Source organism: Malania oleifera, chromosome 2 (assembly GCF_029873635.1).
Source record: "Malania oleifera isolate guangnan ecotype guangnan chromosome 2, ASM2987363v1, whole genome shotgun sequence".
NCBI classification, from domain to species: Eukaryota; Viridiplantae; Streptophyta; class Magnoliopsida; order Santalales; family Ximeniaceae; genus Malania; species Malania oleifera.
The window spans coordinates 84,914,827-84,927,453 of record NC_080418.1 but is presented as its reverse complement, the minus strand read 5'-3'; the positions used below and the strand labels follow the sequence as shown (position 1 = coordinate 84,927,453).

General features: G+C 34.5%; 1 protein-coding gene across 1 annotated transcript in view; it reads left to right on the top strand.

The window, feature by feature from the left end:
- LOC131149229 (protein VACUOLELESS1) overlaps window positions 1-12,190 on the top strand; it is a 94,536-nt gene extending 82,346 nt beyond the window's left edge. Inside the window, exons 12-15 of the mRNA XM_058099490.1 lie at window positions 4,427-4,556; window positions 4,739-4,841; window positions 11,171-11,268; window positions 11,579-12,190. Of these exons, the coding sequence (XP_057955473.1) occupies window positions 4,427-4,556; window positions 4,739-4,841; window positions 11,171-11,268; window positions 11,579-11,743 (496 nt within the window). The 3' untranslated portion in view covers window positions 11,744-12,190. The remainder of the gene's footprint in view (window positions 1-4,426; window positions 4,557-4,738; window positions 4,842-11,170; window positions 11,269-11,578) is intronic.
- The last annotated feature ends 437 nt before the right edge of the window (window positions 12,191-12,627 follow it).

Below are 12,627 nucleotides of genomic sequence, written 5' to 3'. Positions count from 1 at the left end.
AGTCATCCTTGAATAATCATCCACAAAGGTTACAAAGTATCAGAAACCAAACTTGGACACAACGACCCCAAACATCAGACTGGACCAAAATGAAAGGGCTTGCAGCCCGTTTATTGACTCGGGAAGCAAAAGGGACACGATGATACTTTCCTAGCTAACAAGACTCACAATGAAGACTAGACATAGAACTGAAATTAGGAACTAGACATCTCAACTTTTCCAATGGAGAAGTGTGATAACAGTAGTGCAAGCGATAGAAGGAGATAGCGGCTCGAAGTGATAAAGTTCGCCAATTTCACGCCCTTTGCGAATTGTCTTCCTCGTCATCAAATATTGAATAACCATAGAATCAGGGAAGAATATTATTGAACAATTCATGGATTTAGTAATCTTGCTAACAGACATAAGATAGGAAGGAAACTTTGGAATATACAAAATAGAAGGAAGATAAATAGAAGTGGATTTATAGTCTCAATTCACTTGACGGTAGTGGTGGATCTATCAGCAAGAGTAACACAAGGTAAATTTGTAGGATACAGAAGAGTAGTGCAGAAATTAAGAATATTTGTGATATGACCAGTGGTACCGGAGTCTATAACCCAAGGACTAGGACAAGAAGTACTAGATGAGAGGCATGCTGTGGGATTACTTGTTTGGGCGAGAGATGCAATGGGAAGAGAAGCTTGCTTTGATGCTTGATGCTACTGGAACTTGGAATACTCTTCCTCTGACATAGATTACGTTGCCCCCCACTTGGGTGTGGAGTCGATGGTGGCTACATTGGCAACACGTGATAGTCTACCATGGAGACCCCAACACTGCTCAATAGTATGATTACCTCATACACAATGAATGCACTTGCGAGGAGTGCCTCAACCTCGTCCATCTCTACCTCCATGATTGCTCAAACCACCTCGGTAACTTCTACAGTTGTTTGGTAGAGAATTTGAATATCCTTGTGTAGTACAGACTCTCCTCTCAAAGCCAGAAGCAAGAGCAGGAGAGCAAGAAAGATGCGAGAAATAACAACGGCAAATGATGGCAACTTTGCGCTACTAAGTATCTGGGACCAGACTGCCTCAAAATTGGGTTTCCAGCCTACTAGAACCCGAAGAACTATCATCTGCTCCCTCTGCTTCTGCATCTCATGAATGTCAAATGTTATAGGTTGCACGACATTAAGCTTCTCATGAATATGTTTCATCTCTCCAAAATAATCTGCAATGCTCGTCTCCTTGTTGGTAACTTGTAACTATAAGTACTCCTAGGATAAATCATGCATACATGTAATGTTACTAGAGTATAGCAGCTTGGCATAATCCCAAATCTACTTGCACGTATCTAGATGCATGCACATCAGTGCAATCTGGGGCTCCATCAAATTCCATGAGAGGGAAACAATTAAGGCATCTTCTTGAATCCACACTTCTTTTCTTTTCTCATCTTAAGGATCACATTGGAGCAAATGGGCAGATTTTCCTAATCCTGACAAACCCGAACAACCTTAGATAATTGAACATAATTCTTTTCATCCTACTTTTGAGTTGTTATCTGTGGCAATGATGAAAGGAAACATGTTTTTGGGATTCATAGACTCCATCCCAACACTCAAAAACTAGCAGCCACATCAATGTCAAACAAGGAGAATAATCAAAATTAATTGAGTCAGCCACAAATGATGTGAAGCACCTAAACAACCACAAACGAGGTGAACCACTTACCAACTGATATAGCACTGCCACAGCCTCACAGCTCAACTTATGAACACTGCCACTGCTCCAAGAATTTACAAACGAGCCTTTATGAACACAAACAATACTTAATGGGTTACCATGAGTGCATGGTCGAAAAAGGTTGGATTTTTGAGCAAAAAAAAAAAACATGCCCAACAACTTGATAATATGGTATAGGGAAGGAATCAGACATGGTGGTGGAAAAAAGTCAGAAAAAAGGTGGCTGGAATCTCTTGGCGTGTGGGGTCGGGACTGCTGGTGGTCTGCCCGAGTGGGGGTGCATGGAGCACTTTCCGCCGATAGGGTTTTGTGGGGTTAGCTTTGGTAGGGTTCTGTTTTTGGCTATATGATTGGTTTTGTGAAATAATAAAGGGTGGAGGTGGATCTGAGGACAGTGACGGGAAGGTGTTTTCCAGCGATGGCTGTATGATAGGGTTTAGGTTGGATCATGCTCTGACACAATTTTGAGATTTTGATTAAAGGAATGACCTAACTTGAAGATAGGTCTCTCCCTCTATTTATAATACAAATAAAATATATTCTAATGACCATAAATCCCTAACTAACTCTCACTAATTAACATATTGACACACTTAATAATAATGCTAAAACACTAAAATAACTTTAACAGATACAAATCCTAAACAGTTATTATAAAATAGATCATTATTGCTATTACTCAGAAGTTAAGATGGTAATTACGAAGATCTTTGAGGTCTGGCACCCCTAAATAGGCAAGGGCATTAGTCAGTAGCACTTGCATGCATGTGTGATTGTGCATCTGCATGCATGCACATATGCAGAAAATGTACAAAGCATGCACATATGCAGAGAATGTACAAATGAACACATGCATGCACATGCAACACTTGAACCTTCTCGTGCATGCATGCACAGGCAAGTAGGGGAACACACACATGAAAGTATTTGCACATGCATGGAATAGCACACAATTATTTGTACACCAGCATGCACACTTGAGTGCACAAGATTATACCATTCAAGTTGATACTAAGTCAGGAAGCAAGTTAGTAATTAGCAAGCTTTCATTTTTTAAAATTTTTATATGAATCGGGAAAGTTCTTTTGGACAAAATTATGTATAAAACTTGGGTGAAAACTATTCCTTTTATGTTTAGGATTTCTTAATGCTAACTATGAAAGAAAACTGTTAACTCCCTATTTTGGTTTGTGGACTCAGGGTTGGAATGGATTGAAATTATAACCCTGATTCCCATTCGAATGTTTGGTTTGCATAAATGAGGCTGGAATCACATTCCGATTGGAATGTGATTTCCTCACTCAAGGATTGGTGAATCCCCCTACTCAATGGAATGGTGATTCCTCCTGTAGGAATTACAATTCCATTCTTGATTCTTCTTCAAAGCAGTGCCATTTTCAGATTCATAGAGTGATCAACGGGCACTGCTGTTTTTATTTTTTGTTTTTTTTCCCCCTTTTTCTTCTTGTTATATCTTATAAGGAGGATTTCTTATGCTTCATTCTATGCTTTCTTTTCTCTTCAATAAAATTTCTTCTTTTTCTATCCAAAAAAAAATCCAAAAAATACAAGTTGACTGTTTCTCAATGGTGCCACTGCCAATAAAAACTAAAATAGAATAATAATAGTAAGCCTTGATCATTACAAAGGACAATGCTACCACATCAAGCCCATTGTTGGAGAAGAAAATCAATATATTGCTTATGTATAGTTATGATAAAAATAATAATATCCAGTCAATAACATCACTTATTATTATTATGATTATTATAAAACAACAACAACAATAGTTATAATATTGTTGTTGCTGCTAGTGAGAAATCTGTATGTGTGTGGTTGTGCTTATGTTTTACACATACATGCATCAATCATTTGTGTTCCACTAAGCAATTACAAATAGGAGGTATTTTGCCGACTGCCAAGTGGTTAGGGATCTCCTTTTGGTGTCCATGCATATAGGGTAGAAAACTTCTATTTGTCTAGAAAGTTCAAAAGCATATTTACCTTTTTGTTTGGAAGAACTTTCTTGTTCCAATTTTGGAAGAATTTTGGTGAGTCTAGTTCTGAGTTTTTTCATGGATGATTGTTGATTTCTTGAGAAGTGAGTTATTCCTTGTTTTGTTTGTTGATGTAACTGATGTTGTTTTTGTCTTATTACTAAGAAGAGAGTCCCTTTTCCTTGAAATTTCCGGGCATGTCATGCACTCTGTTTCCCTCCTTCCTTAAATCCATGGGCATTTAATATTTCTGAAGAGAAAACAAATGTAGTATCTTCATTTTTTACGCAATTATTCTGCACTGGCGAACAGTTTCTTGGTACCGGTATTGGTTTTAGCTGGATTTTCAAAGTGGAAGCCATTTGTCAATCTCCTGAGACTTCTGATTCTTAATCTCTTTTCCCCTGTTTATTACCTTCTTTTCAGCCACTTCAGTTTACAAATAATGGGTTAATAAGTGAAAGTTGAGTGCTTTGCATTTTTCCCCCCAACTAAAGACTGGGGGAGGGAAAATTATAGAAAGCATTTGCTTCTTATGCAGATGCATGATTCATAAAGAATGGATTGATTTAGTTGGATGTGTGCTCCATAATTGTCGACATTGCACTTATGATTAATTGGTTATTAAATTTCACTTTTTCCATATCCATATCGATTCTTCCGCTCTTCTGATTACTAACTTTGCAATTAATACAGAATGCAACATGAGTTAGAAGTGACCACAAAGCAGGCAATATTTGTTGATTCAAGTATTAGCGATACAATTCGCACATGTATTGTACTAGGAAATCATCGAGCTGCAATGAAAGTGAAAACAGAATTTAAGGTGCATTACGTGCTTCTTAGCCATCCTCTATTTACTCTAACTTTCACTAGAGAAGCATAGCCCCATAAATGATTGTGGAAACAGGGAGAAAAGTCTTCAACTTTTGTGCTTCTTCTTGTTATATCGTGTGGCAACTGTTACAGTTTTTTGTCTTGATTATTTTTGCTGTTAGCTTGTCTCAGGTTTCTGAGAAGAGATGGTATTGGCTTAAGGTCTTTGCTTTGGCTACAATCAGAGATTGGGATGCACTGGAAAAATTTTCTAAGGAGAAGAGACCGCCAATTGGTAAGCTATCAACTTGTTTATTTAAGAGAACAAGCCAAAGGAGCACATGCCTTCAATATTGCACTTTGGTCATAGGCAATTCCCACTCTAGTTTAGACATAAAACCTTGTAACTCAAATAGTATTTTATCGTTAATTGTTGGCATGATTATTCTATAGTAGTATTAACCTTTCAACCAAACCCTTATCCTCTGTTTGGTTAGCGGAATGAAATTGAAGAAGGAAAGGAATCGAAGGAGGAATGGAATCAAGGCAGGAATGAAATTTCTTTTGAAATGTAATTACTGTTTTCGGTTAGTACCATGAAATTGTTGTAGGAATCTCAGTTTGATTTCTTTCCAACAATTGTTATTCTTCAATGGCTTGTATAATGGAATGAATCATAAATGTAGTTAATGGTGAGGTTACCATTATCCTTTTTGTAGTGACGAATCTGGTATGTAAGTCACCCTTACTGCCACTCTATAGAACCGTACATGAGATTTTCACCTTGTAAGGCTCTTCGTTTAGGCGTTGTGCTTATCAACCCGGGCAATGCTGTAGCTAACGCATTAAGAAGATTTGGTATTCTTCAATGGCTTGTATAATGGAATGAAAATTAAGCTTTTTTTTTTTTATAAATGCCCTTAATGCATAATTATTTAATTTTGTAACTATTATTTTTATTTTATAATAGTGACTATTATTGGTGCTATTATTTTTATTTTTTAATATTTTATAATAATTATTTTATCTTGAAAATTATAATAATTATTATTTTTCCTTTTGAATTATTATCATTTTTCTTGTTTTTCTGATTTTTTTTCATAATAATAGATATTATTGTTGTTGTAATTATTAATTATTATTAGTTTTTTTTGTAACAATAATTGGTATTATTATTTTATGTTGTTTTTGTTTGATTATTATTTTTTTATTATTTTTATAATAGTGATTATTATTAGTGTAGTTATTATTTCTTATTGCTGCTTTTATTATTATTTTTTATTATTTTCATTAATAATTATTTTCCTTAAAATAAAATAACATTATTTTTTCCTTTTTATATTATTATTGTTGTTGTGATAATTATTAGTTATTATTTTTTTATTATTATTCTTATAATAATTATTTTCTTTAAAATAATAATAATAATAATAATAATAATAATTTTTTACCTTTTTCATTAATAAGATTATTTTATATAATAATAATTATTATTGCAATTATTATTAGTTTTATTATATTTATTGCAATGTTATTAATAATTAATATTATTACTTTTGGTTGTTTTTATAATATTTTTTATTATAAAATAAGTTTGATTTCGAGGAATGAAGATGAATTCCAACCAATTTGGACTGAAATCACGATTCCACCATTTGCAGGAATCGTATTTCTTGATAAAATTTGATTCTGCCCTTGATTCTGCAAATCAAATGTAAGGATACAATTCCATTCTTGAAATTTGATTCCATTCTATACTTGATTCCGCAAACGAAACAGGGGGTTAATGCATGTTTGGTACATAGGAATGAAATAGAATTGGTGGAATGGAATAAAATTTGTCACTTGATTTTTTCATTCTCTCCGTTCAAATTTTCATTCCATTCAATTTCTACACCATTCCATTCCACAAACCAAACATGACGTAAAGGTAGTATTCCCAGCAATAAATGTGCCAATTCTCTTGCTTCTTCATGTATGCTTGAAAACAGGTTTGCTCTTGAGCTGTATTACAGAAAATTTCAGATTTGATTCAGTTTTAGATTATTCGAATGCAATTGAATCAGATAATTTTGATGAGTTCCAACACTTGTGATCTGAAATCTATTTCTTTATTTGATATTTAACCTGATACTTATCATTGCACTTTTTATTTCAGCCATGGTCTTACATTTGGGTTTATTTTTTTGGGGGGAGGGTTCATGTCTTTTCTAGTGGCTGTGACTACCGTAATGTCCATATTTCTACATATAAAATATATCAGTGTTAATAAGATTGGTTGCATTTACTTGAACTATGTTTTGCATCAGATTATGCATTCAGAGTTTTTTTTTTGTTTCTCTGATCTGCTACTGCATTGACATTATTTAGTTTATTTTTCATGTTACGTGTATTTGTGAACATGCTACAAAAGCACACTAACTTTTTTTTCTTTTTGTAACAGAGCAGACTAACTCTAGATCAGTGCAAATAAACCCACCAATTAGCTAAATTTACTGATTAAACCCTTTCCATGACGGTCAATTTTAATGCTTCCTCAATATGCGTTTTCAGTGTTTCTTTTTTAAGAGACAAGCTAAAGGAGGACTAGAAATTCTCAAGAAAAAAATTTGAAAAAAATACAAAAAAGGAAAATCAATAAACATAAAACAAACTAAGAAAGCCCCTTATTTAAGCCCATGCCATCATAATTGGTGGAAGACTTAAAATTAGCTTACTCACTTGTCCCATTATCCCCTTGATTTTACCCTAATCCAAATGTACTTTCCCTCGAGGATCAGTCAACCATAAACACCCATCTTTGTTGTCACATGGCAGCTGCCCTTTATCTTTATCATCTTCTTCAAAGAGATTAACACCTTCTAAGCCTTCAAGTGGGCTTGCCTGCACATGGAAATTGTCTCCAGCTAAATCTGACTAGTCTTAAACATACCCGTAAACCATAATGCTAAAAAAAATTGTCCAATAATAAGTCACCTTTGCACGCAAAATCACTGTTAAGCGCACTTCCATTATTAGACTCATCACCCCATTTCTTTTTATCCCTGATGTGACCATTTGTTCTCTTCACCAGATTTCAGCATCAATTCCTTTACCCTGCATTTGAGAACATGGAAGTCGAGCTTTTAGTTTGGATAGGATATAAAACAAAGTTGTATCTAGTTTCTTTCAAATCCATACAAATTTAAATCCAAGCTTTGAAATCCATACTCCCAAATACTACTTCAGAGTTTTAACAAACAACACTCAAGACTTAGTTTAATTATGACACAGGGGCCATAATTTCCTCCTTTTATCACTACCCAATGAGTACAATTTTTAATAGACCCATCCATATCAAGCTTATTCCCACCATTATAATCCAGAGTCTCTTGAATATCCATCTCTTCAATACAACTCTGAACCCCCTGACCGTTAACCAAACTCCATCTACTCTGATTCCCACGTTATTAAAAGAATTATTGGACAAATTTACAACATGAGTTCCATGTTCTTCCAAACTCTACTGCATTTAAACCTCTATTTCTAATTAGTTTATGATCATCTTCTTTTTTTCTTTTAATTAATTAATTAATTAATTTATCCTTTTAGAGATATGATTTATGGTAACTTAAGTTGTGTTCTTATCAATACTTATGCTTTGTAGGATTTATTAGTTAAAAATCTTCCCCTTTCTTATTTTTTTGTGATAATAAATTCTTTAAGAAATTTTGGTTAAGTTTAACCATGAAAAATTAATGTTTAATTGAAAGAACTACACATTCAAAAATGTTCGCAGAGATTGCTCAACTACTAATTACAGTCTCACACTCCCCAGAGAATGGAATTTGACTCCTTTTTGCAGCAAATTTTTGGGAATTTTTTTTGAAATATTAGTTAATATTAGACTATTAGTAATATAGTTAAGAGAATTGTGTTCAAATTCTACTTTCTATTACTAGTCATTCAGTTGTAACATGTAGTATTGAAACTTATTTCAAAGCTTCAATAATGATTAAATAGAAGTTGAGCAAAGCACCTTAATTTAATTTGTATTTGAAATACATTTTAGGCTAGAAATGTATTGAAAAGAGAATGGTGTATCCCTATGGAGCTGGTAGGAGGTAACTCTCTGTAGCAATTTTTTTTTACTTCTCATGTGTTGGAGCTTGCAGAGCAAAATGCTGTTACTGTAGAGGAAAAAAACATATGGTCATTTTAAAAATAGATTTAGAGTTGCCATGGTGTAGGCACTATAAATTAATAATTAATTTCTATCTGATCAATTACTGTCATCTTATGTGACCTGGGAACACAGTTGGAAAAATCGTTCAAATTTTAATCCAACCTTTTTTGTGCAATAGTTATAATTAAAATTGTAGAAATTTTTTATAAGATTATTTATAGTCACTAGTATTAAGTGGACATGGATATTTAATTGGATTTTTGTTCTGCGTAAAAATTAGGGCTAATTAGTAATGTGCGAAAAATATTTTTTGGTATTGTGTCAAAGTTAGTGAATTGACTTATTGACTTGCAGAACGAGAAGCATAGTGGGTTTTTGTGATTTAATCATATTATTTATGTTAATTATATTATAAATATTGTTTATTTAAAATCTTGTTTATACAATTAAATCTTGAGAGGCTGCCACATGGTTAAATGTTATCTAGATTACCAATTTTTGAGAAGCAACAAATATATCTATATAATAAGAAATTCAATGATAAAATTTAAATAAGGAACAAAATAGATAGAAACATGCATATCTAGTTTGTGTAAGAAAATGTTTCTTTTATAACAAGTGCAATTTCTTCGTGATTGCTCAGGAGGTGGTGATTATAGTTTACTTTTCAAATGGTTTATAAGCAGTTTTAGCCTCTCTTTTTTTTTGGTTCCCCTGGGTACTGCAAAGCTGCAGGTCTGTTTACAAATCAGAACATCATTACATTATTAAGAAAATTGTTATTAGTAAGGATTGAAGACTTCCATATATGAGGACACCACTCAATCCAATTGGACCTGGGCTTTTTCACTGATTGTCACCCCCACCAATCAAGGCTAACATGTTTTAATACAAAGGTTTTATGCTAAAGTGTTGATAGGGATCAACATGCACCTCGAGTATCTTTCGCGAATATTGTGACACGTGGACGACCACCCAAAGTCCATCATTGTTGTGAACTTTATTTGCAGCAGTTGAAGCTTCTCTTAGAAGCTAGCTTGGGAAGAGGATGACAACTTGCAAGTCAAAGAGTCTTGATTTTTCAAGAAGCATGAAAACTTGCAAGTCAAAGAGTCTTGAGTTTTCAAGAAACATTTATTTCATTTTAAGTTCCTAGACTCCACTATCATAATTATTCTAGTTCCTAGGCTCCTATTTCCTATGACAAACTATTTCCTAGGAACCTCATTACCTATGTTTTAAATGTTTTATTTTACTTTTATATTTTCTTTAATCTTTTAAGAAGCCATGTGCAAGTCATGTGCATGTAAGGCTATAAATATGTTATCACTTGTATTGTAAAGGGGATCATTGCATTATCAATTAAAAAAAAGAAGCCTTTGCTTGAACTTGTGATTCTTGTTCCTCTCCTTGTGAGTGAGTAATGTGAGGCTACGTTCCGTCTCCCCGAAGATTGGGTGGTGAGAGACCACGGCAACATCAACGTCATCATCAACACTACACGCCCACTCCTCTTTCATAGCTCACAGCCACAACCTTCCTCAAGCTTCATTCTTGTCTCAATATTCATTAAGGATCAACAAGCGCCTATATACACAGTACACAACAACTTTATAACAACAACTAAATATAGCGAATGTATACCATTGGATTATAGTAGCACCTTTCTTAAGATGGGCCCTCCACTTTCAATCCTCAACGAGTTCATCTATATGAATGTAATTAAACCTATTGTAAAAAGGGAGTCAAATGGACTTATTGAGGGTGACTTTGCCTGTACGTTCATGGTGTGATCGAGTACTCGTGTGTCTTGGTGTTTGACATTCCGAACCTTTTGGTAAGCTCGTTTCAATTCCTTGTTTTTTACCATCTGAAATAACCCCTAAAAGTACCTTGTAAGCCTTGAAATACTACCCAAATCCTTGATTGAAAAACCTTGTTCATTCGCTTTGACTCTTCCTAGATTTTCAACATGAACATGCTTGCTAGTACCGTGCTTAAGGATATTTGATTTGTATGCTAAGACTTGTGATCTAAGACTTTTAATATAACGTCTTTTAAGTGAACTTGATTACTTGAATGAAATGATAAGCTAAGGGCTTTTAACCAAATCATATACGTTTTCAAAATCTCAACTTGTAATCATTAGAATATGTTTGTGATGTTCATGATTGGTTAATTCAATTCTTCGCATAGATTGTGATATTGTGTGTGTGCTACAAAGAGGGTCAACCATGGGACTAGGGCTACTTAGAACTGTCCTACATCAAGTGCTTTGTCAAGTGGCGCTATCCAAGACATGGAGCCACATTTTGCATTAAATGCATAGACATGTGTCACACAGCTTCCAAGCACCTTCTGAATGGTTCTGTTCATGGTAGTTTCTGTTTTTTCTGCAGTGATAGCATGAATGGAATGATAAATTGGACTCATTTTTTTTTTTGCTTGCATCCAAATAGGTTTTAGGCCATTTGTAGAGGCGTGCATTGATGCAGATGAGAAAGGTGAAGCTCTGAAATATATCCCAAAACTTGCAGATCCCCGAGAAAGAGCAGAGGTAATCTAAAATTTTCATATGCATCTGTTTGATTCTTCTGGTGAGTTGCATATATATGTCTCAATGCTTTATTTTGTTTCTGAGAAAATGGTGCAACAAAAATAATTGTGCTGCATTGTAAAACAATGCGGTTGTTGCAGTAGTTTTTCATATTTTCTTGTTTTCGACTTCCAAATATGGTTCCTGGGCATTTGTACTGTTCATCAATTTCTAATTTACTTCTGTAGTTTAGCACCCACTCTCTCTCTCTCTCTCTCTCATGTGCTGATTTAAAAAATCCTCAATGTGTCACACGTGTAATCTTAAACAGTCTTATGCTCGGATTGGAATGGCCAAGGAAGCTGCTGATGCTGCATCTCAAGCCAAAGATGGCGAACTGCTTGGTCGGTTGAAATTAACTTTCGCACAAAATGCAGCAGCTTCATCAATATTTGATACACTTCGAGACCGTTTGTCCTTCCAAGGCATTTCTTAGCTCATTTTGTGCCATTTTTCACGTTGCATTCGTATATCCATCTATGTCAGCATAAGGGAACAGTGAACAAGTTACCTTCCAGGCCGTAGTGGAGCCCGTGATCAGCATAAGAAAACAGTGAACAAGTTAGACTTTGGTGACCTGATCAAGTTGCATGAAGAGGTTTGCTTTCTATTTTCTTCGGTCTGCAGTGCAAGGGTCGAGATGTAGGATTGCTTCATGATGCGTATTGATTTTGTTTTTTGTAATTATTTTGGGGGTTGGGGTTTGGAATCAACCGATTGCTTGTAGTGTTGGGGTTGAGATGGTGTGAACAATGTGTGTGATGTATCCATGTTCTTCCTAAGTCCCTCCAAACTTTTTTTTTTTTTGTTAATAAATAGAGAATGAGGTCGATGTATTTAACTATTTATGCTCGCAGTTTTCATCTTTTTCTTTTTGCCTAAACTTGTTCTTGTGCTAAGGAGTCGCATCAATTTTCATCAATTTTGCTTGGAAGGAAACATACGGGTACGTCTAGTCTTCCTTTCCTTCCATGCGAAGCAAAAGTTTAAACCAAAACAAGGAATTGGTTTTTTCTTTTAAGACGGCCCACACCCATCTTGTTTTCTGCTCTTCATCTATTTCCGTTGGGGTTGGGGTTTGACATACAACCCATTCAATGCATCGAACTAAACTGGGTGAGACTCGCAACAATTCATCCTTTATTTAAATTTTGGATTCATCGTTATTTCATTATATTTTGCAAATTGACATCATTGAATTCAACTAAAACTAGTTTGTAAGAATTAAAATTGTTGAATAAGAATTAAATTTAGAGGAGAAATTGATTCCTCCAGTGGTGAGAGCAAAGAAGCATAGCAATCCAATTTGTATCTTCAAAC